Consider the following 21802-nt stretch of genomic DNA (forward strand, 5'->3'; position numbering starts at 1 on the left):
CCCGCCCCGCGCCCGCCCCCGCCGCCATCTTGGGGCGCGTCCCCGCCCGCCCTCAGTTGCTCTTCCTCCGCCGGGCGCCCTTGGCGCAGCCGCGGCCCAGCCAGCCGCCGGGGCGGGCGGTCGGCGGCGGCTCCTCCTCCTCCTCCTCCTCCTCGTCCTCCCGCGGCGGCTCGGCCCCCGGCGGCGGGGCCACCGGCTTCCGCGAGTGCGTGCCTTCCTCCCCGGGGCGCAGCGGCTCGGCCAGCGCGAAGATGGGGTCCCGCGCCCTGCGGAGACAGGGCGAGCATGGGGGGGGCTGCCGGGCGGCCCCGGGGCGGGGCGGCCCCCGGGGCACGGCCGCCGGGCAGGGCCCCGGTCCGCTCACCGGTCGTAGCGCGGGACCTCCAGCCCCAGCTCCGCCATCAGCAGCCGCATGACGTCGTCGCAGCGGCCGTGCAGCTTCAGGGCGGCCAGATCGTCCTTCGGGGTCCACTGCAGGAGCAAGACCAGACCCGCGGCTGCAGGCGTCTCCCCGCGGGCAGGCGGGGCTCCCTGCCCCGGGGTCCAGCGTGCTGCCGGGCAGCGAGGCTTGCCGCACACCGGCGGCCATCGGGCCCAAACCCTTTCAACCCAGTGCAAAAGGCTCTCACCTGCAGGTTCACGATATACAGCTTTGGACGACGAGTGGGCGGCTTGCTCATGCACCAAAGACGCGGGTATTTTTTCAAAACCTGCCACAAAACAGAGATTTTCAGTACAGCCAAAGGCACGCGTAACTGCGAACCGTATCAGCGAGAGGAAAAGGAATGTATTACCAGGAGGGGAAAGAGGGAGGAAGAGAGACTATCACAGATGGTGGGCGAATCCTGACACCAGAGTTTACAGTTGTCTGTTTGGGAGGAGACTGCTCAGCACCAAGGTGTATCACCAAGAGGGAATGCTGCTAACAGTCTTCACCGAGTCTCTAAAGTTACCTTTAAGCTGGAACCCAGACAAAGAATCACATCTGCTTTGCTCGCAGCTTCTGTTGCTGCTTCCCAGTTCAGGGGCTGTCTCAACGTCCCCTTCTCCCCAAAGTGGACGATTGTATCTCTCAACTGTGCCCCACACTTGTGGCACATCCTGCCAGTGTGATGCCTGTGCAAGGCTGTGCGCTCCGTCACATCAAATACTCGCACGTACTCTCTGTTGGGTGTACAGGAAGTGCAGACCTGGTGCAGGACGAGAGCAAAAAACCTGTTACATCACTGGCATCTAGCTCGTGAAAGGCCAGGAGCCAGCCACTTCTCTCAGAAGAAAAGCACTTATGGGGGACAATAAATTGGAAGCAGTAGAAGGGATCATCTGGGATCAGACGCTAACTTGGAAAAGTTTGGAAAAACTCAGCTAGCAAGTGGAGCTACAGGGAGCCTGTTGTCTATGTGGTAGGAGGGATTTCAGAGAAGGTCTGAGGAAGAGTAGTCAGAAGCAGAAGGCTCTAGCAAGGACAGAGAAAAAGCTACAGAGTTGTACAGAACACTGTTTTGGTGCTTGCTAACTAGTTCACATCCCCCAAACCTGATGGCCTGAAGATACGAACTAAGCAGAGGCTAGCCCTTGTACTAATTCTTCTGGAGCTAGTGGCAGACAAATAGTTTACATTATCTTCTTGGGAGGCCACTAGACAGTAACTTTATCCTGTTCTGGCCACTCACCTCTATGTACATGTTGCCATGAAGCTCAGATATTGCTGCTCGGGGTAACCCACTCCGCAGGTGCAGCCCGTCACAGTTTTGAGACACCACATGCTGCACCTTGAAGAGAACAGAACGCTGAGCTAACACACACGCAGAAGACTCTGAAAGTATTACTCAAATGCAGGTGACGCATAAGTCTCCATACGCACCAAATAACCCCGTACATCAGACCAGAACCAACAGAAGAAAAGCATGGAGAACAGACCTTTATGAAAGCTAAATGAAAAGACTACTCCTGCTAAACAGAGGTCTACTAGGTCTGGCTGCCTTTGTGGCCAGGTCCCCAGACCAGCCTCACCAGGAGGCAAATACAACATATTAAAGTAAAGGCACCCAGGGAAAAACCACTAGAGCTACAGTCTGGAGCTAGCCTAACGAAGACTCAGCTGTATGTCAGCACAGATGCTTTTTCCTACATGGATTATATAGCCACCCAAGTGAAAACAGTAGTTAGGCAATCTCATGAAAAGCTTTTTTTCCCCGTGTTGGGTTTTATTTATCATACTTAGACAGAGGAACACAAGTGAGGTGCGGAAAAAATATCGTACCAGGTTGTGCTTGTGTAGGCAGGCAATGCTCATATGGGTGAGTGTGGGCTCTGCCTCACTCAGATCTGTAGCCCTGACAAGAAGCAAGAAGAAGAAGAAAAAAAAAAAAAGTTGGAATTGCCATTAATCTCTCTTTCAGTATCAGCTTTCTGCTACACAGCTCAGAATTTGTCTCCTTACCTGATGCTCCTACCCTTCTGCAGCAATGTCCATATGCCATTAGGGCCTCTGTAGTCTGGGATTGAAGCTGCCTGTATTATTGGGAGAGAAAAAACGAGGCCTGACGGGAAGGTTCACACCTCTTGTCCACAAACACTTCAACCTGGTCTCAGCCAGGACAACCAGATACACCTCATTCACGGGTGCTTTTTCATGCACTTCAAGTTTTCTAGCACAGTGGTTCCTCCTAATCGCAGGAAAACCTTTTCGTATGTTTGCTCTCTCTCTCTAGCATCTCTGCTCCTACCTTGCAGCTCTCATTTTCACCTCCAGTATTTATTTTCTCCAATTTTACCATTATGGAATCCCTCCAGAACTCTTTTTGACCCTTGGTACTTCCCATTTCCCTACACAGAACCCAATTCTTGAACCTTTCCTTATTTTCACTAGACCCTGATTTCTGGAACCTTGCACTCAGCATTCATTAGCAAAAATACTTGTGACATTAGCACTCATACACCCTGCCCAGAATTGTGCTCCGTATCAGCTGAGACTGTAGAAAAGGTAAAGAAAAACAAGGTTCCCATCTCAGAGTTCAGACAAAGGTGACATATATCACATTAGAGGAGGCAGAACCAGATTTCCACTTTTCCAAAGGCCACTGAAACTAAACATTTCTTAAACTGTCATTTGTAAGTTCTGATAACCACCAGCTACTCCTACTTATCCATTAACGCAGACAACATTAATTAGCTAACTTGTTTTTAGGTTTTACACCAAAAGTAGCTGAAGAGACTTGAATGAAGTAAGACTAGCAATATTCTCATTTAAGAAGCACGATCTTCACACAGTCACAGAGGTGATGCAGCCTTGGAATCTCTTGGGCAGCAGGCGCAACCCCAAGACGCAAACTAGCAAACGTCTTGGTCACGGTTTGCAGCACAGCAGCGTTAACATAGCATCCCAGACTCGTAACACACATCACACAGTCATTTAGAAACCACAAAAATAGTCCAAACACCACCGCGACACTCCAGAAGGAGCTCCCACAGCTCCAGCCACTCACCCCCAAAGAATCCTACCGTACTGATCCCGGCTCCTGTATAGATGACAAGGTGCTTGGCATTCCGGACAGCAGCAGCCAGCTCAGTAACCTTTCTCTTTAACTCCTCTGGTTCGTCACATACCTAGAAAACACAACTGAGCAAGTTCACATGTTTCTGAGACATAGTGCATCACTGAATCAGAAGGAACGGGGAGCTCCCTGGAGGTTTAATACGAGCCTAGCCTAGCCAGAGAAAGCAACACAAACGTTATCAGAAGTGGTTTCTGAATAAAAATGGCTCGTGGGTGTTGTCCACGGCAGATCAAGGGAAGAGGCCTCCTGGACAGCAGCACATGCAGATCCTTCCTCCCAAGAGACATGCCCACACAGCGCGCACGCACAAAATGGCGTGCACTTGGAAAACACAGGGATCTGGCAAGCCGCTGAATGGAAGGAAGACTGATGCGGAGACAAACCCAGGGCAGACGCGGGAGGCCACAACCTCGGGGGCCAGAGACCTTCCCGGTAACGCGGCACAGCCGCCGAGGCCTGCCGCAGCTCCCCCCGCAGCGGCCAGCCCGGCCACCTCACCCCCCGCCCCCGAGCGCAGGGCCGCTCTCCCGGGCCGCGGCCGGCTCCCCTCCCCACAACCACCGAGCGGCGGCTCCGGGGAGGCGCCGCGCAGCCGGGCCAGGTCCGCCATCCCGCAGGCCGAGGCCGAGCCCCCCGCTCCCCCGGGCCGCCCACCTCCTCCTGCCGCCGGCGCAGCCGTTCGCGCCGCTTGCGGCGCCGCTCCAGCTCCCTGACGATGTCCTCGCTCTCGCTCAGCACCTGGCACTCCTCGGGGCTCCGCTCCGCCGGCGGCTTCCTCCAGATGCGGGACACCTGCCCGGTACACGCGGGTGGTCACGGCGGCCCGCGGCGGCGGGGCGGGCCGGGCCGGGCCGTACCGTACCTGTCTCCGCCGGTCCCGCTGCTCCTCCTGCTGCAGGATCTCGGCGCGCGCCGCCGCCTTCCGCTCCGAGCGGCTCAGGCTGCCACCGGCCGCCATCGCCCCGGAAGCGCCCCGCTTCCGCTGCCGGGCGCCCCGCCGCGGCGCCGCTTCCGCCAACCGGCGCGAGCGGCCGAGCGCCACTTCCGCCGCCACCGCCCCGGGTGCAGCAGCGCCCCCCCGCGCCGCGGCGGACCGCGCCCCAAGGAAGCGCCAGGCGGCGGCTGTTTGAAAGCGGTTTATTGTCACGTACAAAACAGCGGCGGCCGCGGCCGCGGACGGACACTATGTACAGCAATAAATAACGCCCGCCCGGCCCGCCGCCCCGGGCAATAACTTAGCAATAAATACCGCCGAACGCCCCGCCCCCGGAGCCCCGGGCCGGGCCCCGCAGCGCGGCGGGCCCCCGCCGGAGCCCCCTCGGGCCAGGAAACCGCCCCGGCGGCGGCCGCCAGCAGCCCGGGCCTCCCCGCGGCGGGCGGGCGGGCCGAGGGCCGGGCGCGGGCAGGAGGGGGTCCCCGCGGCCAGCCGCCCGCCCCGGCCCCGCTCTCTGCGGAGGGCGATGCCCGCCGAGGCCGAGCAGGGCGGGAGTTAACTTTACACAATTCACCACAAGATACACAAATCCCCGGGGGGCGGCGGCGCGGGGGGTCACCCCGGGGGCTCGCTTTGCGGGGGGGGGGTCAGCCCCCCCCCCCCCGACCACCGCGGTAACGGCACCGGGAAAAGGAGAAAGAAAACACGACACCCTTCACAGCAGGAAACCAAACGGACGAGCACCTCAGGAACAAGAACTGTCACACTCCAGAACGCTATATACGAGAGAGAGGTCAGCGTGACGGCTCGGGGCAGGGGTCGCCTGGCACGGGCAGAGGAAGCCGGCTGGCGGGGGACCGGGTCCCCCGGAGCAGGACGGGAGACTCCGTGGACACTGCAGAAATAACGTCACTCGGGGCCCAGCGCTTCACTGAGAACAAAACCAAAACCAACGCGCTAGTATAGGGAAGCAGTACTCGGGAGGAGACCACGTCCCCGCCGACATCCAGCCCAGCACCTGCAGAGCTCGTTTAAATACAGGCGCCCTTCAGCCATGGCTTTGCACCTGCTCCCCCCTACACGACGGACGGACGGACCCGTCCTCATCGAACGCACTCGGCCACTCGGAGCAGGCTGGGGCCGCGAGCTAGCAAGCGCAGCACAGGGGAGGAGAAAGGAGAGCGTTAACATCTGGCAGAGTCAGCGCTGCCGCCTGCTCTGTCCTCCTGACTCACGGTCTCACTCCAAAGCTGCACAGTCTCTTACTGGCAACAGCATGGCTGCCACCCGGCCAGCAGGGAAGGACCCGGACATTCCTTGCTGCAGAGTACGATGGAAGCGAGTTCACCATGGCTGCAGGATTGCCCGTCATTGTCTGCTCTGTTGACGGGGCTCTCCTCACACCACAGCCTCCAGCCCCTGGAGCTCAGTTCCTAACCAGCCCCATACACAAAACCTTGGCTGCTCACCCTGCTGAGGTCAGGCCTCCAGCTGGGTTCAGAATGGCACTCTAGCCAGGTTCGATCTCAGGCTGGCGCCAGGAGGGACAGGGTTGGGACTGACACCCCAGGCCAACCGGAGGTCTCTGTGTTTTGGAACACCTCACCTCTTCCAGGCACCACGACACCAGCTGGAAGACAAAGGTTAGAGCCCAGAGTTCTGTGCTGAGTGCTGCTCGGTGCGTAACCCATCCGGTGAATGGCTGGGAAGCGGGCATGTCGGGCACTTCAGCTCAGAGAAGACAAAGCCCAGGGCTGGGAGGAGTGGGAAGCCTGGACGCAATGTTCTAACCCGCTCCTCGTTCAGGAAGTTCACTGGGAAAACCATCCCGGACAGCTTCTCCCTAAACTCCCAATCAATCAGAGAAAATCTGATCTCCCCCTCCACCAGGAAGCCCCCACCAACTACCTGCTCCTCTTCTGCCACATTGCGGCTTTCATCAGGTTTCCCTGCTTCTCAGCCCAGAGGACAGCAGTATCAGTTCAGCTACATGAGAAACACATCACCAGAAAACACCCAGTATGGCAAACCACGCCTCCCCGCAAGACTGAAGTTTCACTTGTGCCCTCCTGATCTGTCCCCTCTGCTCAGGAGACTTTCAGCAGCCAGGAGATCACATGGACTTCACCCCCATGTCCTGCTTCTCTAAAACAACTCAGTAATCGGCTCAAATCTTTGGGGAGGGGAGAGGGGGATCAAAGTGTTTGTGGAAATGCAGCCTGGCCACAAATAGCTTCTCAGCTGTGTCACACAGCTGTAAGTCTAAGCACTCTTCCAACACCCACAGACAGAAGCTGCACTAGGAAAGACAGTAACCGTGCCACAGCTTAATTTTCCATAATATGCACACACTCAGGACTAGCACTGGTCTGGCACTGCCCAGAAGGCAGGCAGACTTGCCCCTCTTGTCAGGTGGGCCGCAAGAGCAACACAAGTTCTGACCACAGGATCCAATTCCAGAGTTAAATCCCATCAGTCTCCTCCTAAACTTGGACAATTCTCCCTTGTGTTACTTCTCTACCACCGTTGCTGGAGGAAGGAAAGCACAACGTTTTCCCCATTCAGGTAAACCGAGTTACTCAGTGTCAGCTGCTCAGCAAGGGGCCCAAGCCACCTGTGCCCCTGCAGCATGCCTCTGCAGAGAAGCATTTTCTGGGCAGACATCACTACTTAGTCACACCAGCCATTCATTTTTGCCTTCAAGAACAGCAGTGCCTTTGCCTGTGTGCCAGAATCCTTCTGGAGAATTCGGAGAGATTCCAACTCAATCTCTCGGTCGAGCTTAGGGAAAGTGACGGCAGCATGAAACGACAGCACATGGCAAAGGCAGCCACTGGCACCACCACACCACAGCGCCACGCAAGAGCTCAGAGAGCACAGAGAGCGCAACACAAGGGGACACAACGGAAGCCAGCAAGGTCAAGAATAAGTCACTTTTGGTACAATTGCAAAAAGATATCAAACAGGACTTGCCTCTTTTTTTGTCTTTTTCTAAGTTTTATAAATAAAGTCTGATAACTCTTTATAAAAACTAACCTCAGAGCCACAAACAGTTTGCGGGAGGTTCATGAGAAACTTTAAAATTATTTATTTATTAACTTTTAACTAGCAAAGTCTCCGAGAATATTTCGCCATTCATATGGTCAAATATTCTCGCCCTCTCAGATAAAAAAAGCTGACTATAAATACGCTCTCTCTTCTGTCTGATTTTAATTTTAAACTTAGATAATTTAATAACTCTTAAAACGATGTTTCTCTCTTTAAATAAAGGGCTATTTAACCACATAAACTGGTTGTGTAAACCATCACACTAGAGACACTTGATACCCTCAAAACACGGGAACAACTAGTGATTTTGGTCTTGTTCAGTGCAACACATTAGGCACAAAACCGGCCTGCAGTCAACACGGTACCTTCCCTCCTTCCCCTGGGGTGCTGGGCCCCCGCAAGGGCCCTGTCCCAGCTCCTTCCCCATCGCTGGGGCAGAGGCAGCAGGGCACGACAGCATCTTCCTTTCCACCACTGCTGGTTTACACGGCTAACGCAACGGACGTCTGAAGGAAACCCACTGTTAGGGCACAGAGGGACACCTAGAAAGGAATAAAAACCTATTACACAGAACACCCCAACTGCAACTACGGGTACCAAATGAGACAAAAGCAGCAGGTTCAGGCGCCTGGCAGTCAGGCACCGAGATGCACCACCTGGAAGAGTAATGAAATAAAGCCTTTGAAAGTGACCGAAAATTAGGGTTCCCGGCCCCCAGGAAGAAAGCCTCCCTCCGGACCTTCCCCAAGCCCTTCCGTCGCCCTGCCGTCGGCCACGCCGCACAGACTTTCTTTGGGTAGAAAACCAAGATCTCGCAGTCTGTCCCAAGGGCGCCCGAGGGCTACAGACCGCTGGGTGGGAGGCTCTGTCTGCACAGGACAAGGGACGCATCACCACTGCTCATACCAATCTGGACACAACAAAATAAAACTGGAGTGATCAGCAGGCCAGTCCTGGGCCAACTAGAAGGAACCCGGACCCATGTGGGGAGGGTTTGTGCTTTGGGGATTCCAGGCTGGTTTTGTGCCTAATTGCCCTGCACAGACAAGCTCAGGCAACACTCGCTTCACTAAGACCGGGCGTCCGTTTTGGATTTCACTATTGTGATGACACTAGTAGTAGCAACCTTGCCAGGGACGAGGGGCCCCATACTGGAGGTGAGAGGTCCCCGCGCAGGGGTCACAGGGCTCCGGGCCACGGTTCTGGCGAAGTTCTGGAGAGCCTCGTATTTGGAGCGGAGAGCATCGAGTTCCATTTTCATGCTGGCGTTCTCGGAGGCCAGCTTCTCCACTTCCTGCTGCAGCTCTGCCTTCTGCTTCTCCAGTTCCTCCTTCTGGGTAACACGCTTGACTCTGCAGCTGGCCGCGTAGCCCCGGTTCTTCAGCGTGCGCCGACGCTGCTTCAGCTGGATGATCTCCTCCTTCGACAGGCCCCGTAGATGCTGGTTCAGCTCCCGCACAGACATGGTCACCAGCTCCTCATCTGTCAAGCTGGTCCCATTCTCACCTGGCTCCCGCTTCACCTGGAAGAGAAGGCAGCACACACTTGTCAAACCTGGAGCGGATGCCTGCACCCGCCTTCCGCACCCCCTTCCTCCATCTGCCGCTTTACCTTCAAGGCCTTGTTTCCTTTGTTGGGGGTCGTCATAACACGACAGCCTTGTCAATCAGGTTCTGGAAGGGAAGGAAGGTCAGGTTAGCCCCCCAGGATGCAGCAGAGCCTGCGACATTCCCGTGGCAGGGTCTAGCAGCAACGCCACGGGCTGCTGCACATCCCACTGCCCCCTCCCCGGACGACGCTCCACAAGCACCCAACTGAGCTGGACTCACAAGCAGCAGACTCTGTCCCTGAGCAGAAACTGCTGCCCTTCCACACCCCTACTCCCAGGGAGACTTTGTGGCAATGCTGGGTTTTTTTGCTTGGGGTGGTAGAAATTAAAAAACTAGGAGGAGTCAGAATACACGGAAGCCACATTTTTAAAAATAGCCTGGCAGGCAGCAGGCTGGGTCCAGAGCACGGCTGCTCCAGGCCAGTCATGCTGACTCAGCACACTGGCACTCAGCGCCTCTTGCTCCCAGCCTCATCCTTGTCACTCCCAAGCACAGCAAGGCAGCCAGTCGCTCTGACACAGCCCCTCCAACAGGTGCCCAAGCACAGCCCAGAAACTCCCCAGGACAAAAGCCCTGCCAGATTCTATCTGCCCCCAAGGACCCGAAACAGTACAGTTTAAGAACACGCAACCCTGGGCAATGAGCACAGAGGAAGCCTTTGCCTCCACAACATGCCTCGCTGGGCATTCTGCGGGACAGGATAACGCCACTGCTGCACTCACGCCTCTCCAAACTTTTTCTGCTTCCCAGGAAAGCCAGCCCATCCGGGCTCAAGTCAAAGTTCTGCACCCAACCTTTCCCAAGTAACAGAAGGACAACCTGATGCTGCAGCACAAGGAAGCATTTGGGCACACTGGAATCCCATCACAAATTTGGGCCTCAGCAGCCTTCACCTCTCCCAGTCATGCAAAGCTGACCCCAGCTGTACGTCTTTTCTGTGAAAAAGTCCCTGTGGGTCCCTGGCAATGTCAGGGCCCAGAACCACCCTCTCCATCCCTTATCTTCAGAGCCAAGGTATGCTCATAAGAAAACAAAGGTTAAGGGTGGCCAAAACCGGAGGAGAACAGACTCCTAAGACAGGACGTCAGAACTGGTAAGAGCAATTCCCAGGCCTGTTGTTACAGTGATTTATACCCGAGCTCCTGTTTCTATCCCTACATACCTCCTTCCCTCAGGCTTTAGTTCAGAGTGCTGCTACGCTGCCCAATGAATTCATCCGCTCAGATACTGCTCGACAGACGTAGCTGCACCTCCAACTGCCAGGAATGGCACACCTCCTTGAGCATTCCTGTGCAAGTGCAGTCTACGAACACCTCTTTACCTTTTGTCTCTTTGGTGCCAAACAGCCAACAACAATTTTGTTTGCTACTGCTTTGCTAAATGTAAGAGGCACTGATGTACAAGTTATAGCCAAGAACCAGATGCACAAGTCAGCAAATACGAATTTATGCTCTTCTAGCAGCTGCGGCGCAGGCTCCCCGCAATGCATCTACCACCTATTAGAGGTGAACGGGGTCAGCATTCCCCAGGACACCAGCAGAGACGTTCCCAAAGCCTCCAGCCTGCCAGGAGGCAGGCTATTTATACCCAGAGGACAATGCTCCTTCCAATGAGATGTCCGCTACAACCCGACAGTGCTGGTGTAGAAAGGGTCACTTTGCTGTCCAAGGAAGGTAGCTGCAATGAAGCAGGCTAACACAGGGCAGACAGCACACAAGCGACTGCTTCATAAAATCCGTTCTTCACTCTCTGCCACACCATTGCATTCCCTTCCTCTGCTCCTACTTAGCAAACAACATGGCTGCTGGGAAAAGGGGAGAAGGGAATAGCTGGGGAGACCAATAATGTCACCCCTGCAGCACCTCTCTGCGCCGTCCTCTGGTGAGCATAAGGAGCCAAGGGCAGGTATGGTCAGCGGGACTACAGAAATTTGTTTGCCTTGTGGCGCTAAAGAATTTCCAGCTGCCTGGCAAGCACTCAAGCTTCCTTCGTTACAGCAGAGCTGAAATAAAACAAACAAGGCAACAAGTGTGCTGCATCAGGCAGGGTACTGGGAAGAGAGCTCCCTGGGGCAGACTGGGGAATCGGCAGGGGTGCTCACACAGTCCGGACCCTGCAAAGGCAGCAACTCATTCCTGCCTTTGCACCACGACTTCTGCTAACGCCAAGATGGGGGCAAGAGAGCCAGGAGCAGACAAGAGAAGAGACTGGTCCCAGACCCTGACAAGAGCATTTTAATTTTTCGTGAACTTTTAAGAGTCAAGCAGCATTTTTACCCGGAGGAACCCAGCCTCCTCAGGCAGAAGCCTCCCACAGCCACCGTCAAAGCTGTAACAGGACTGTCCCCAAAAGCACCTGGTGATCCCACCTCTCCTCGTCCCCCTTCCCAAGGGGATCAGAATGAGATGCAGCAACACACAAGTCAGTCAGTAGAATGGGAAGAACAACCCCGAGACCAGTTGTTGGCTATTTTCTGGGTCCCCTTTGAAGGATCAGAGACAGGGCTATTTGGCAGCTCGCAGAGAGGACACCCAGAGAACTGGCACCAAGACAGAGACCAAACTTGGCCTAACTCTCCAGACTGCTGATTGCTCAGCTTTTGATAGCTTCCTGAAGAAAGATCACACTGAAAAGTGCCAAACGCGATGACTGCAATGAAGAAAATGCAGCCTCAACACATTTCCCCAGAGCTCAAAAGGCCTGAACTCAGCACAAGCACAGCCAATTCTCTCCTCAGCTCAAAGGCAGCACAAGGGAGCTGACAGCACCGCGCATGATTCAACGCGGGCCCCATTCTCCACATTCCTGATCGCAGAACCGTGCCACGAGCCCCGTGTAAACACGGTGACGTCACCCGTTCCAGCACAGGCTGGCCCGGAGACGGCGCCGGGAGGGAAGGAGGCCCATCGGTAGGGACAGGGAGGCAGAGGAAGGGGCTGTGCTCCACAACGGGTGCCGCAGCACTGGGCAGACAGAGGAGCATGGTTCACTGGCAGCAGTCGGGCATGCCGCACGAGAGCTCTCTCTCCCAGTGTGGATTTCATACTCTGTTTATTTGCTTTCTTGCGAATTAGCTCACAGAGCCCCCTCAGGAATCCAAAGAAATCGGATTACTTCCCCGATTGCATATGAAGTCAGGACAGTGCCTCTCCTGTGCCCACCCAACCCCCCCCCCACCCTCCCGTTGGGAGTCCCTGGTGAGCTCACATCCAACCCAGGGCACTTTGACAGCAATTGTTCCCTCAAGGAATCTGCCCACCCAGATGGTTTTAACTCTGCTTACACAGATAAAGGAAAGAGCTGGCTTTCGGAGACCCCTTCCAGCCTCCTGGTAGTGCCTTCCTCGAACCATGCAGCTCAAGCATCGCGCATCCTGGGCAGTCAGAGCTGTCCCCAGCTCTGGATGGCCAGACCGCCCCGTGCACACACACAGACACTCCGTGTCGGTCAGGCATTGCAGCCTGCTCCCCAGTCCCACCGGCGAGGTGTGCTTCCCACCGCAGAGGGAACCCGCTCAGCTCCGAGGACGCTGCAGCGCTGAGCACCGAGCAGACCTCCAGCCCTGCTCCTTGCACCCACCAGGCACCGGGGGCTCCGGCCGGGGGGGGGGGGGGGGGGGGGGCGGCGCCGAGTCCGCAGGCCCCTACGGAACGGGGGCCAGAACCTCGCAGCTGCGTCCCCTCGGCCGCCGGCTCTCGCCCAGCCGGTACCGGCCACGCCGAGCGAGCGGCGGGGTGGGGGCATCGGGGAAGCGCGGCTGTCCCGCCTGCGGCCAAGCCTCTGCGCCAGGAACGAGCGAGAGCCCTTCGGGGCTCCTCGCCCTCCCCGGACCTCCGCCTCCCCCGGTCAGGAGGGAGATCACCTGCCAAGAAGAAAGCCCGCGCCGAGGAGGCCGGTCGCTGAGGACCACCCCCCCGCCCTGGGGCCGCCCGCCCGGCGGGGGCCTCGCACCCGCCCGCGGCACCGCCTCCGCCCCTCGCGGGAGCGGGGACCCGCTGCGGGCCGGGCCGCGGCGGCGCCGGGCTCCGGGAGGCGGGGGGACGGCGCAGTGGGGACGGGCCCGGCCCGGGGGCAGCCGGTCGGTCCGCAGGACAAGCCGGGCCGGCGGGAGGGGCGGGACGCGCCCGTGGTGCCCGCCGGCGGCCGCGGGAGGCGGCGGCGGGGACAGGCCCCAGGCCGGCGGCCCCGCGCACCTGTTGCTCGGCCGCGGGCGGACCGGGCGGGCGGGCGGGACAGGGGCGGGCGGCGCGACGGGCGGCGCCTGGGGGGGGGTGGCCGCTGGCCCCGGAACCCCCGCCGTGATCAGCTTCGGCGGCCCCCGCGCCACCCGCCGACCCGCCTTGCCCCGGCCGCCATCCTCCCGCCGCCCCCGCCCCCTCCCCGCCCCGCCCCTTCCCGTTACCGTGCCCGCCTCCCTCCCCGCCCTTTGCCAGGGCCGCGCCCGCCGCCCGGGCGCGCCCGCCGCCGCCCGCCGCCGCAGCCGGCGCTGGCGGCGCTCACCTCCTCACGGAGCCGCCGGGGCCGGGCCGGGCGGGGAGGCCGCGCTGGGAGGGACCGGGACGCCGCGAGCCGCCACCGCCGCCGCCGCTGCTGCTCACGGACGCGTCACGTGATGTTTGGGTCACGTGGCTCCATTCATGAAGCGCCCGGCGCAACCGCCCCGGGCCTTAAGGGGGACGCGCGTTTCTGTCGGAGGCGGCGCCTTAAAGGGGAGGCGGCGGCAGCGGCGGCCGCCCCGGCCCGCACCGACCGCAGGCGCGGGGCTCCGCCCGGCGTGCAAGGCCCGCCCAGGGGCCGCGGGGGATCCCTGGCCCCGGCCGGTGCCGCCTCCTCCCGCCGGCGCGGGGCAGTTCCCGGCCCGGGGCGAGCCCTGCCGCCGCCGCCGCGCCCGTTGCCCCGGTGGATCGGCAGCGAGGGGTCTTCCGGCACCTCTGGCCTCGGAACCGGCGGCCGGGGCAGCGGGGAGGGGGGGTGGCCGCCTCCCCCGGGGTCCCACGCGTGTTAGCGGTGCACAGCAAGGAACAGCCGCGCAGCAGGAGCAGGGGGTGCTGCTCCCCCCGGGGGTGCCCCCCTGTTCCACGCCCTTCGTTGTAACTTGGCCCCAGTGCAGAGGAGAGCCCGGCTGCCTGCCCCGGCGTGGCCAGCAGCGCCGGCGTCCTCTCCCCCGGGGGGGCCCCACGCTCCCTTTCAGCTGCTCCTCTTTGCTGCATCCACAGTTTCTTAGAGCTGCTGAAACTGCACGGAGGAGCAGCAAGGTCTCCACCGAAAACGCTGACTTAAAGAGGAGGGCTTCGCAGCAGCTCTCCTGGGCACTGGAGACACTGCCAAAGCAAGCCCTGGCTGAAAAGCGTCAAGACTGGGGCTGGCTCTTCTGCTGTGAAATGCTGCTCTTCCCAGATCGTGCCTGGCTTGCTCCACGTGTGTTTCCACCTCTTCTGCTCTAACTGTGGGTCCATAACACAGGAATACCGGTGCCTACTGCATTTACTGCTGTGCTACAAGCAAAGCAGGGCTGACAAGATGAGTACAGCAGATAAGGACGAGGGGACAAGTGGAAGGTGCTGCAATGAAATTGGGCATACAGGAGTTAAGGCAACATCATGGAGAAAGCACGCTCCTAAGGAGGTAGTCTGGGCCCTGGGCATTCGGCAGCAGCACTGCGGGGTTCTCTGCTGTGCACGCAGGTACCTGAATGTGAGTCCTGTAGGTCTCTTCTGTAGCCCTTGACAGGCTGGGTTTTCCATCTGCTGTGGTGGCCAGCTCAGTTACAGGTCGACAAGCATCTAGGAAGTTCATCTATAGCTCTGCCTCTCTGGGGGTACACTGGGGCAGTCAGCAAGTCTCCCTGCAGAGGGGCTCAAGCTCAGCCATCCTACCTTTTATTCTGCATCACACTTTTATCAGTCAAGTTGCGACACTTTCTGTAACACTCCCTTTCATTTTGCATCAGCCAGTACTTAAGCCATCTGACTTCCAGCTTGGCCTGTCTGCGCAGGGTATTCACAGCCTGAGCAGGGAAACAGAGGAACATGCAGCACCCACTCGCCTCCCATGGAATCTTGTATGCAGTGGCAGAACCGCTAGAAAGCCTAAAGGGTTGGGATGCTCTGAGAAGGATTAACGCTCCAAGTCCCTCATGTCAGATTTCAGCCAGGCAGCTTTCCTCCTCCCATTCTCTTTAAATATCCGAAAACTGGTAGCACAGGGTGCTAGGATAAATTTTATGTTGTTGCTCAGGAACCATGGATGACAAGGAGAAAGAGGCCAATACGCGTCCCATGCCCAGACAAACCAGTCTTGAAGACAGGTTTGCAGCACACCTGAAGCACACTCACTGTGAGCAGCAAGGACCCAATGGCCACTGGCAGGGGGACGAGATATACCTGGTCCAAACAGCTGGGATTAGCCAGAGCTCTCTGTCAGAGAAGCAGTTTATTATGTAAAGAGAGGAGTAGCCCTCTGTCATGCCTGTAGGGTCATGACTGCTACCAGCCAAAAGCCTAACACTAAAAACACTTTAACATTACTAGCACCTTTGGCAGGCTCTGCAACAATACGGAAATGCTCTTCCTGCATCACCTGCACGTCCAAGATTCCTCAGGAGACAATAAGCCCATGTGAAATATCCATCTTTCACCAGCACTCCCCCAGTATACCCCAAGGTAGAATACAGTATGACAATTATCCGCCCAAATCCATTCCATCCCCTCCAGCCTGTTGCTCCTACTGAAGCCCCATAAAAGTGGTAGGGGCAGCTTGCATGCTTTGTGCAGTTTTCTGACTTGGGATAGGACTCAGGCTCTGGGAGAAAAGTAAAGAGGCAAGGAAGCCATGCAGGGACATTGGCTATAAAGAAATTGCAGAAAGCAGTAGATGCAATCTTCTCTTTGCTGCTGCTCTGGGGCTGGCTCCCAAGACTGTGCCTGAAGTACAGGTTAATCGTCCTTCTAGATGATGGGCTATAATCCACCTTCTCTCTGATCAGAGCGTTGGTCCCTTCTGCCCTTTGAGTCTACAACCCTCACTCATCCCTTTCCCCAGTGGGCCCAGGGAAGAGAGGTGCTGCATTGCCCTCGACACAGCACAGTGCCTGCTCACGCCTGGCCTGGCACTCGGTGCTGTGCCAGGCGGCAGGAGGGGTCGAGCAGGGCCACCCTCTGCTTGCTGCTACAACCCTGGCCAGACTCCTTCCCTCACAAACACTGGAGTTTCAGGGGCAGAAGGGACCACTGCTCCTGGACCCATACTTTGCTGCTGTTTCTTGCTCATAAATTTGAGTCAGACTTGGGTAATTCTCCAGACCAGAAAAGCAAGGGTCTTCCACCTCTGCAAAAACATAGTCATCTGGATGCATTTCACCAAGCAAGTACTTGTTGTTGGACAGGCATCAGGCATTCTCAAGTCCTCCCTGAACCTCTTTTGTGTCAAGCAAAGACTGACTTTCCTCCTAGGTGTCATGCAGGACAAACTAGGTGAGATGGGACAAGATCTGAGCTGCAAGCCAGAGTAGATTACTTCAGTGTTTCCCTTTAGTCTTGTATTCTAAAGAACCAGGAATGCAACTGCATGAAGCAGCCCTGAACTTTTTCTAGGTGTTCTCCCCTTCTAGCCATTAGCAGTGCAACACCTTCAGAGAAACAGGAAGAAAAAAGAAACAGTCTAGAAAACACCAGAGAGACAGAACTGTGCCAACACAAGGTGACACTGAGGGCTGTTGCACTGGATTTCACCAGCCCAGGGGCTCTGCTGGGAGAAGTGCTGTCTGGAAGGGACAACCAATCCACCACAACACAGCTGGATTGCACAAACCAAAGCAGAGCAGCCACTGTCAACAGGCATCAACACTGAAGTCCAAGAAAGAGGTACAGCCTGATGCAAGGAAAGGTGCTGAGGAAGAGCCCAGCTGCCATGCAGTAGCTCAGCAGCTGGGTACAAAACCCTGCTTGAGTCTAAGGGAATGGTACAGAAGGCAGCTTTCTCTGGAGGAGGTTGTCCTTGACTTCAGCTCTGCTCCCGGCTGCCCCAAAGCAAGGAGAGCATTGGGGAGCGCAGTGACGCTGAAACATATCCATGGGCGCATGGGAGCAGATTCTGCCCATGGAGAGCATGAAGAAGTGTCAGAGACAGAGGGAAGAGGGAGCACTCACTACCCCTCCACCGGCCCAACCACCCAAGCAAGGCTAGCAACAAAGGAGGGACAGTGAAAGCAGTTCACGGTTCCCCAAACCAGACAGAGCAGAGAGAAGGGGTAGCCAGCAAAGAGAAACGGAGTGTGGTCCAGAGGTTCACACCATCTGTCTCTGAAAGTCAAGGCAGATGGGGCAGAGGCACTTTGGTCCCTTCTGAGAGGTGCTTTAGGGCCCAGCCTCTAATGTAGTGCGCAGCACGGCATTTGTGTGGCAGCACCTGCTCTAGCTAGTAAAGACAGCGACAAGACACAAGCTCTGACAGCAGATGCAAGACGGGGCAAGAGGGGTCTGGGCCTGGTTCAAACCTTTGAAACCAAAAGGCATTCTGAAACCTCTTAAAAAAATCCTATTAGAAACCATTCCTGCATGGGACACCACAAACACTGTCTGAGTCCTAGAAGCATCCAAGGCTTCTGGACAGACAATGCCCTTGATGAAGGTCCGATGATGGCATCTCACTTGCCCAACAGAGAACAGCAATGCCAGGGACAGTTTGCACCAACCCCACTACAGGTTATAGGACCCTCTTCTACAGCGTTGCAGTGCCCCACAGCTGCTGCAAGCCAAGAGCCAGGTATGGGGGACACCAACATTCAGAGCGAGCATTCTTCCTTGGACAAAAAAGCAAGGGCATGGAGGAGACTGATGTTCAGCACAGCCAGACTACAGCAGCCTGGTCAGTCGTTCTTGCTGCTGGGGCTCTTGTTGGTGAACAGACTGACTTTGCTGGCAGATGCCACGGACAGAGAAGGAGACTCCAGCTTCACCTTATCCAACAAAGTCTTCTTTATGGCTGCTGGGGAGATCTTCTCTTGGTCTGCCAAATGCTGCAGCTCCCTGCAATGGGGTGGTGGGAGAGAAAGACATAGCAAAAGGAAGAGACAGGGAGTGTGGGGGCAAGTTTTGCCGGCTTTTTAGGACTTCGTAGCTGCCCACCTTGTCCGGATGCAGGAAGCCTCCACAGCATTGATTAGGAGTGAGCGAAAGCCACCGCTCTCCAGGAAGTGCAGGGCATGGATGGTGGCTCCCCCAGGCGAGCAGACGTTGTCCTTCAGCTGCCCAGGATGCTGCTCAGATTCTAACAGCATTTTGGCAGCACCCTGTAGCGAGGAAGAGAAAACAGCTGCCAGAGCTCTGACTGAGGAACCGACTGTCAAATACTCCTGTTCTCCACTGCACAGAGCAGCACCAAACACTCACAGTGGGCAAAACTGGGTTCCTGCCCGAAAGCCATTAGCAGGCTGCCAAAACACTTTTCAGAGCTGAAAAAGCCTGCAGAGGAGTCATGGTACCCCAGGCCCCAGCTCCCACACCACCATCAGCGCCAGCAGATTGCTGCGGACACTTCCTACGTCCCGCCACTGGGAACCTGTGTGCAGTTAAACCAAATATGCTTTTTAAAGTAGATTCAGTAAGAGAACTGAGATTATTTCAAATCGTGATGTGCAGAATAGTCTGCATAGAGCAGGCACAGACTCAAACGTGTTCTGGAGGAGGAAATACTGACCAGCAAAGCCTGTGCTCCAAGTCGAACAGCCAGCCTGCGGGGAAGTCCCATTTTCACTCCCCCATCCGCCAGAGCATCCAGAGCAGTGAACGCCTGAGACCAGACAGAGGAAGAAGGTGACTGAACATCTCTACTCTAAGACTGATGCCTCCCCCTTTACTGCATGGGTGCTATGCCGGGCTTCCCTCCCACTAGTTCCAAAGCAGGAGTGGGGGGAACGGGAGAAATTCAGCTGCTGGGTCATACTAATTACAGGCCCACGTTTTGCAACATGAACACGCGGACACTGCCTGATGGCTACGGACTTCAGACTCATCCGACTGGTAATGGACTTTTGTTGTTGACCCAAACTGGTTATAAACTGGATACCTGGATTACATGTCCCATCGCAAATGTGAGTGACGAGAAAAACAAGAATTGACAAACTGAAGCTGCACAGGCTTTCACTGCACGCGAAGCCTACTGCTCTCCCCAAGACTGTCACAAGTTGAGGAAGTAGCACGTACATATGCAGGGCCACTGCCACTGAGCCCCGTTACAGCATCTATCAGGTCCTCTTCCACCTCGGTGCAGAAGCCTACACTGGCCATCAGTTGTTCCACGAGCTTCCCATCCTCCACATCCGCATGAGTCCCAGTGGCATAGACTGTAGCACCTTCCCGGACAATCACAGGGGTGTTGGTCATGCACCTGATCACTTTTGGTGTGGGGCAGAAGGTAGAGAGTTTCTTAGGGCAGAAAATTATTGGAGACAGAAAGAAAGAAAGAAGGAAGGAAGAGACACAAATGAGCTTTAGTGCATATTTGGCATACCAAACAGGCTGTCTAGGAAGGGACTCCCCAGGGGCAAGAACAACACAAGCAGAGGGAAAAGAGAAACTCCTGTACTCCAAACTCCCTGCTCTGACCCAAAGCGGGCAAAACTTAAATGTGAAGTCTTTCATAGTACCAGCACATGGGAAGCTGGGCAGAGCTGCTGTGGGGAACAACACCCCGAACGCCTCATTCCCACATCAGCTCACGAGTCTCCAAAACAGCTCGTGCAGACACTTAGCGCAAAGTCTGCAGAAATTCAGGAGAGTTGACCCACCTCTGCTGAGAGAAAAAAGACCTGACAGCACCTCGTCTAATAAAAGAGCTGGCATAAAGACTCTTACAGCTTTTTCCGATGAGGACGGGCAAAGGTGACCCAAAGCAACCGGTCGGCCGCAGCAGTGATTTAGCCCTGGGCAGCACAAGTGTCGCCCGTCCCCCGCGTCAACTCCCGGAGGAGCGGGACCGCCTCAAGGCCAGCTCCCGCACGGTCCTGCCCTGCGGCAGACGCCTCCCGGTACCGGTCGTCCGCTACGGCCCCAGCGGACCCCCATCCCCCGCCGCCCATCCTCACCTTCTCGATAGAGCTGATGGTGACGCCGGCCGCGCAGGAGACCACGATGTGGCGGGCCTCGATGTCGGGGCCCACTTCCTCCAGGATGAAGGGGATGATGGGGGGCTTCACGGCCAGGAAGAGGACATCGCTGCTCTTCACCGTGTCCTTGTTGCTCACCGTGAAGTTCACGCCCATTTTCTGCAGCGGTTGGGGAGAAACCAGGGCCGCCGTCAGCCCGGGGCGGCCCGCCGCGGGGAGCGCCGCCGCCCGCCCTCACTCACCCGCAGCCCGCTCACGGTGGGCAGGTCGGTGTCCGGGGAGCTCGCCGTGATCTTGTGCGCGGCCAGGACCCCTGCGAACGGCACCGCGCGTCAGCCCCGGCGGCTCGGCGCCGCCATCCCCGCGCCGCCCCCCGACCCCGCGCCGCGCCCAGCGCCCACCTGCCGCCGTGAAGCCCCTGGCCAGGGCGAAGGCGAGCTGCCCGGCCCCGATGAACCCCACGCTCATGGCGCGGCGCAGCGGGGAGCGGCCGGTCCTGAACGGCCCCGCCAGAGCCACCGGCGGCCGCGCCGCCCTCCACGTGGCCGCGCGCCGCGCCGGGAGGCGGAGCCCCGGGGCGGCGGGGCGGGGCTTCGGCGCGCGGCAAATCGGCGGGCGGCAGGGTGGTGCCGCGCCGGCCCTCCGCCACTCAGGGACGAGGGGCGGTGCCGGCGGCGGCACCGCCCCTCGTCCCTGAGTGGCGGAGGGCCGGCGCGGCACCGCCCTCGCCAGCTATTGGGGCAACCGGCACACGGTGTTGCATCATTCGCCGCCTACGGCGGCCGCGCGGGGTCAGCCGCCGCTCCGCCCCGCCAGGGGGCGCTGCGCTCCCGCCGCAGCGGCGGGGCCGGCGGCGCGCGCCGTTCTGGAAGCTTCGGGCGCCGCCGCGTGCCCTTCGGGGCCGCCCGCCGCCGCGCTGAGGGGCCCCGGGCCGCCGAGCGGGAGGGGCCCGCCGGACCGCGGCCGCCCTCGGTCAGCGCCTCCGCCACCGGCTCTCCCCTCCGGCCCGGGTGCCGGCCGTGCCTGCAGGCCCGGGCGGCAGCAGGGCGGGCGGCCTCCGGCCCTTGCCAGCCGCCGTCCTGGGCGCGTCCCTGTCCCCCGCGGGGCCAGGTCTTAGTCGGGCACAGGAGGGGGCTCGCCATCCCCGCGCATCCCTGCCTCCGCTCCGTGCTTTGTGGCGTCCCTCCTGCCCTTCCTCCTGGCTCCTCTTCCTTCTCGTCTGGCTGCTGCAGGGAGGTGCACGCCGGCGACCGGGTTCTGCCTCCCCAGGGAAGGGACCCCGAAGCCCTTCGCTTCTCCTGCCCCTGCGGGTCCTCGTCTGGCTGGCGAAGGGCTCGGGCAGCCGTTGACCCCGGAACAGCGGCTGCCTCGCCGTCCCGGCATTGCCAGCACGCGGCCTGGGCCGGGGGATTCTCTGCGCCTCGCCCAGGACGGCAGCTCTCTGACCCGGCAGCCGGACGAGCGATGGCGGCGCAGACGCCGGGCGCCCGCAGCAAGCGTGGCGGCTGCCGCGCGGGAAGGCGTGGGCGTTCTCCGGCGGAAGGCG

General features: G+C 58.4%; 3 protein-coding genes across 10 annotated transcripts; all 3 read right to left on the bottom strand.

Moving 5' to 3' along the window:
• Positions 1 to 4572, bottom strand: SIRT7 (sirtuin 7). Its single transcript, XM_030016429.2, has 10 exons — positions 4423 to 4572; positions 4215 to 4352; positions 3505 to 3609; positions 2444 to 2514; positions 2264 to 2336; positions 1674 to 1772; positions 954 to 1190; positions 630 to 710; positions 365 to 471; positions 1 to 266 (listed from the first exon to the last, which is right to left on the bottom strand). The coding sequence occupies exons 1-10, from the start codon at positions 4516 to 4518 to the stop codon at positions 53 to 55; spliced, it is 1221 nt and encodes a 406-aa protein (XP_029872289.1). The 5' UTR covers positions 4519 to 4572; the 3' UTR covers positions 1 to 52.
• A 111-nt stretch (positions 4573 to 4683) lies between these two features.
• Positions 4684 to 20308, bottom strand: MAFG (MAF bZIP transcription factor G). Of its 8 annotated transcripts, none has more exons than XM_041123282.1 (4): positions 20236 to 20308; positions 9154 to 9215; positions 8669 to 9064; positions 4684 to 8084 (listed from the first exon to the last, which is right to left on the bottom strand). In XM_041123282.1, exons 2-4 carry the CDS (start codon positions 9187 to 9189, stop codon positions 8025 to 8027), a joined length of 492 nt encoding a protein of 163 aa, XP_040979216.1. In that variant the 5' UTR covers positions 9190 to 9215; positions 20236 to 20308; the 3' UTR covers positions 4684 to 8024. The 8 variants fall into 8 exon arrangements, with proteins under 8 accessions (XP_040979216.1, XP_040979212.1, XP_040979217.1 ...); XM_041123278.1 differs by lacking the exon at positions 20236 to 20308 and adding an exon at positions 13653 to 13744; XM_041123283.1 differs by lacking the exon at positions 20236 to 20308 and adding an exon at positions 13346 to 13363.
• PYCR1 (pyrroline-5-carboxylate reductase 1) lies at positions 15566 to 20814 on the bottom strand. Its single transcript, XM_030016430.2, has 7 exons — positions 20658 to 20814; positions 20499 to 20569; positions 20236 to 20415; positions 19355 to 19576; positions 18849 to 18941; positions 18278 to 18441; positions 15566 to 18178 (listed from the first exon to the last, which is right to left on the bottom strand). Exons 1-7 carry the CDS (start codon positions 20722 to 20724, stop codon positions 18019 to 18021), a joined length of 957 nt encoding a protein of 318 aa, XP_029872290.1. The 5' UTR covers positions 20725 to 20814; the 3' UTR covers positions 15566 to 18018.
• Between the last annotated feature and the right edge of the window lie 988 nt (positions 20815 to 21802).

Source organism: Aquila chrysaetos, chromosome 5, assembly GCF_900496995.4.
Source record: "Aquila chrysaetos chrysaetos chromosome 5, bAquChr1.4, whole genome shotgun sequence".
Lineage (NCBI taxonomy): Eukaryota > Metazoa > Chordata > Aves > Accipitriformes > Accipitridae > Aquila > Aquila chrysaetos.

Coding starts and splice junctions, on each gene's coding strand:
- PYCR1 (XM_030016430.2), bottom strand. CDS start 20,724: ATGAGCGTGGGGTTCATCGGGGCCGGGCAGCTCGCCTTCGCCCTGGCC. Junction 20,570..20,657: donor CAGGGGCTTCACGGCGGCAG/GTGGGCGCTGGG, acceptor TGCCGTTCGCAG/GGGTCCTGGCCGCGCACAAG. Junction 20,416..20,498: donor CCACCGTGAGCGGGCTGCGG/GTGAGTGAGGGC, acceptor CAACCGCTGCAG/AAAATGGGCGTGAACTTCAC.
- MAFG (XM_041123282.1), bottom strand. CDS start 9,189: ATGACGACCCCCAACAAAGGAAACAAGGCCTTGAAG. Junction 9,065..9,153: donor AAGGAAACAAGGCCTTGAAG/GTAAAGCGGCAG, acceptor CTTCTCTTCCAG/GTGAAGCGGGAGCCAGGTGA. Junction 8,085..8,668: donor GGCCCCTCGTCCCTGGCAAG/GTTGCTACTACT, acceptor ATTCCTTTCTAG/GTGTCCCTCTGTGCCCTAAC.
- SIRT7 (XM_030016429.2), bottom strand. CDS start 4,518: ATGGCGGCCGGTGGCAGCCTGAGCCGCTCGGAGCGGAAGGCGGCGGCG. Junction 1,773..2,263: donor GCCTACACAAGCACAACCTG/GTACGATATTTT, acceptor GTTCTCTTCAAG/GTGCAGCATGTGGTGTCTCA. Junction 267..364: donor GAGGTCCCGCGCTACGACCG/GTGAGCGGACCG, acceptor CTGTCTCCGCAG/GGCGCGGGACCCCATCTTCG.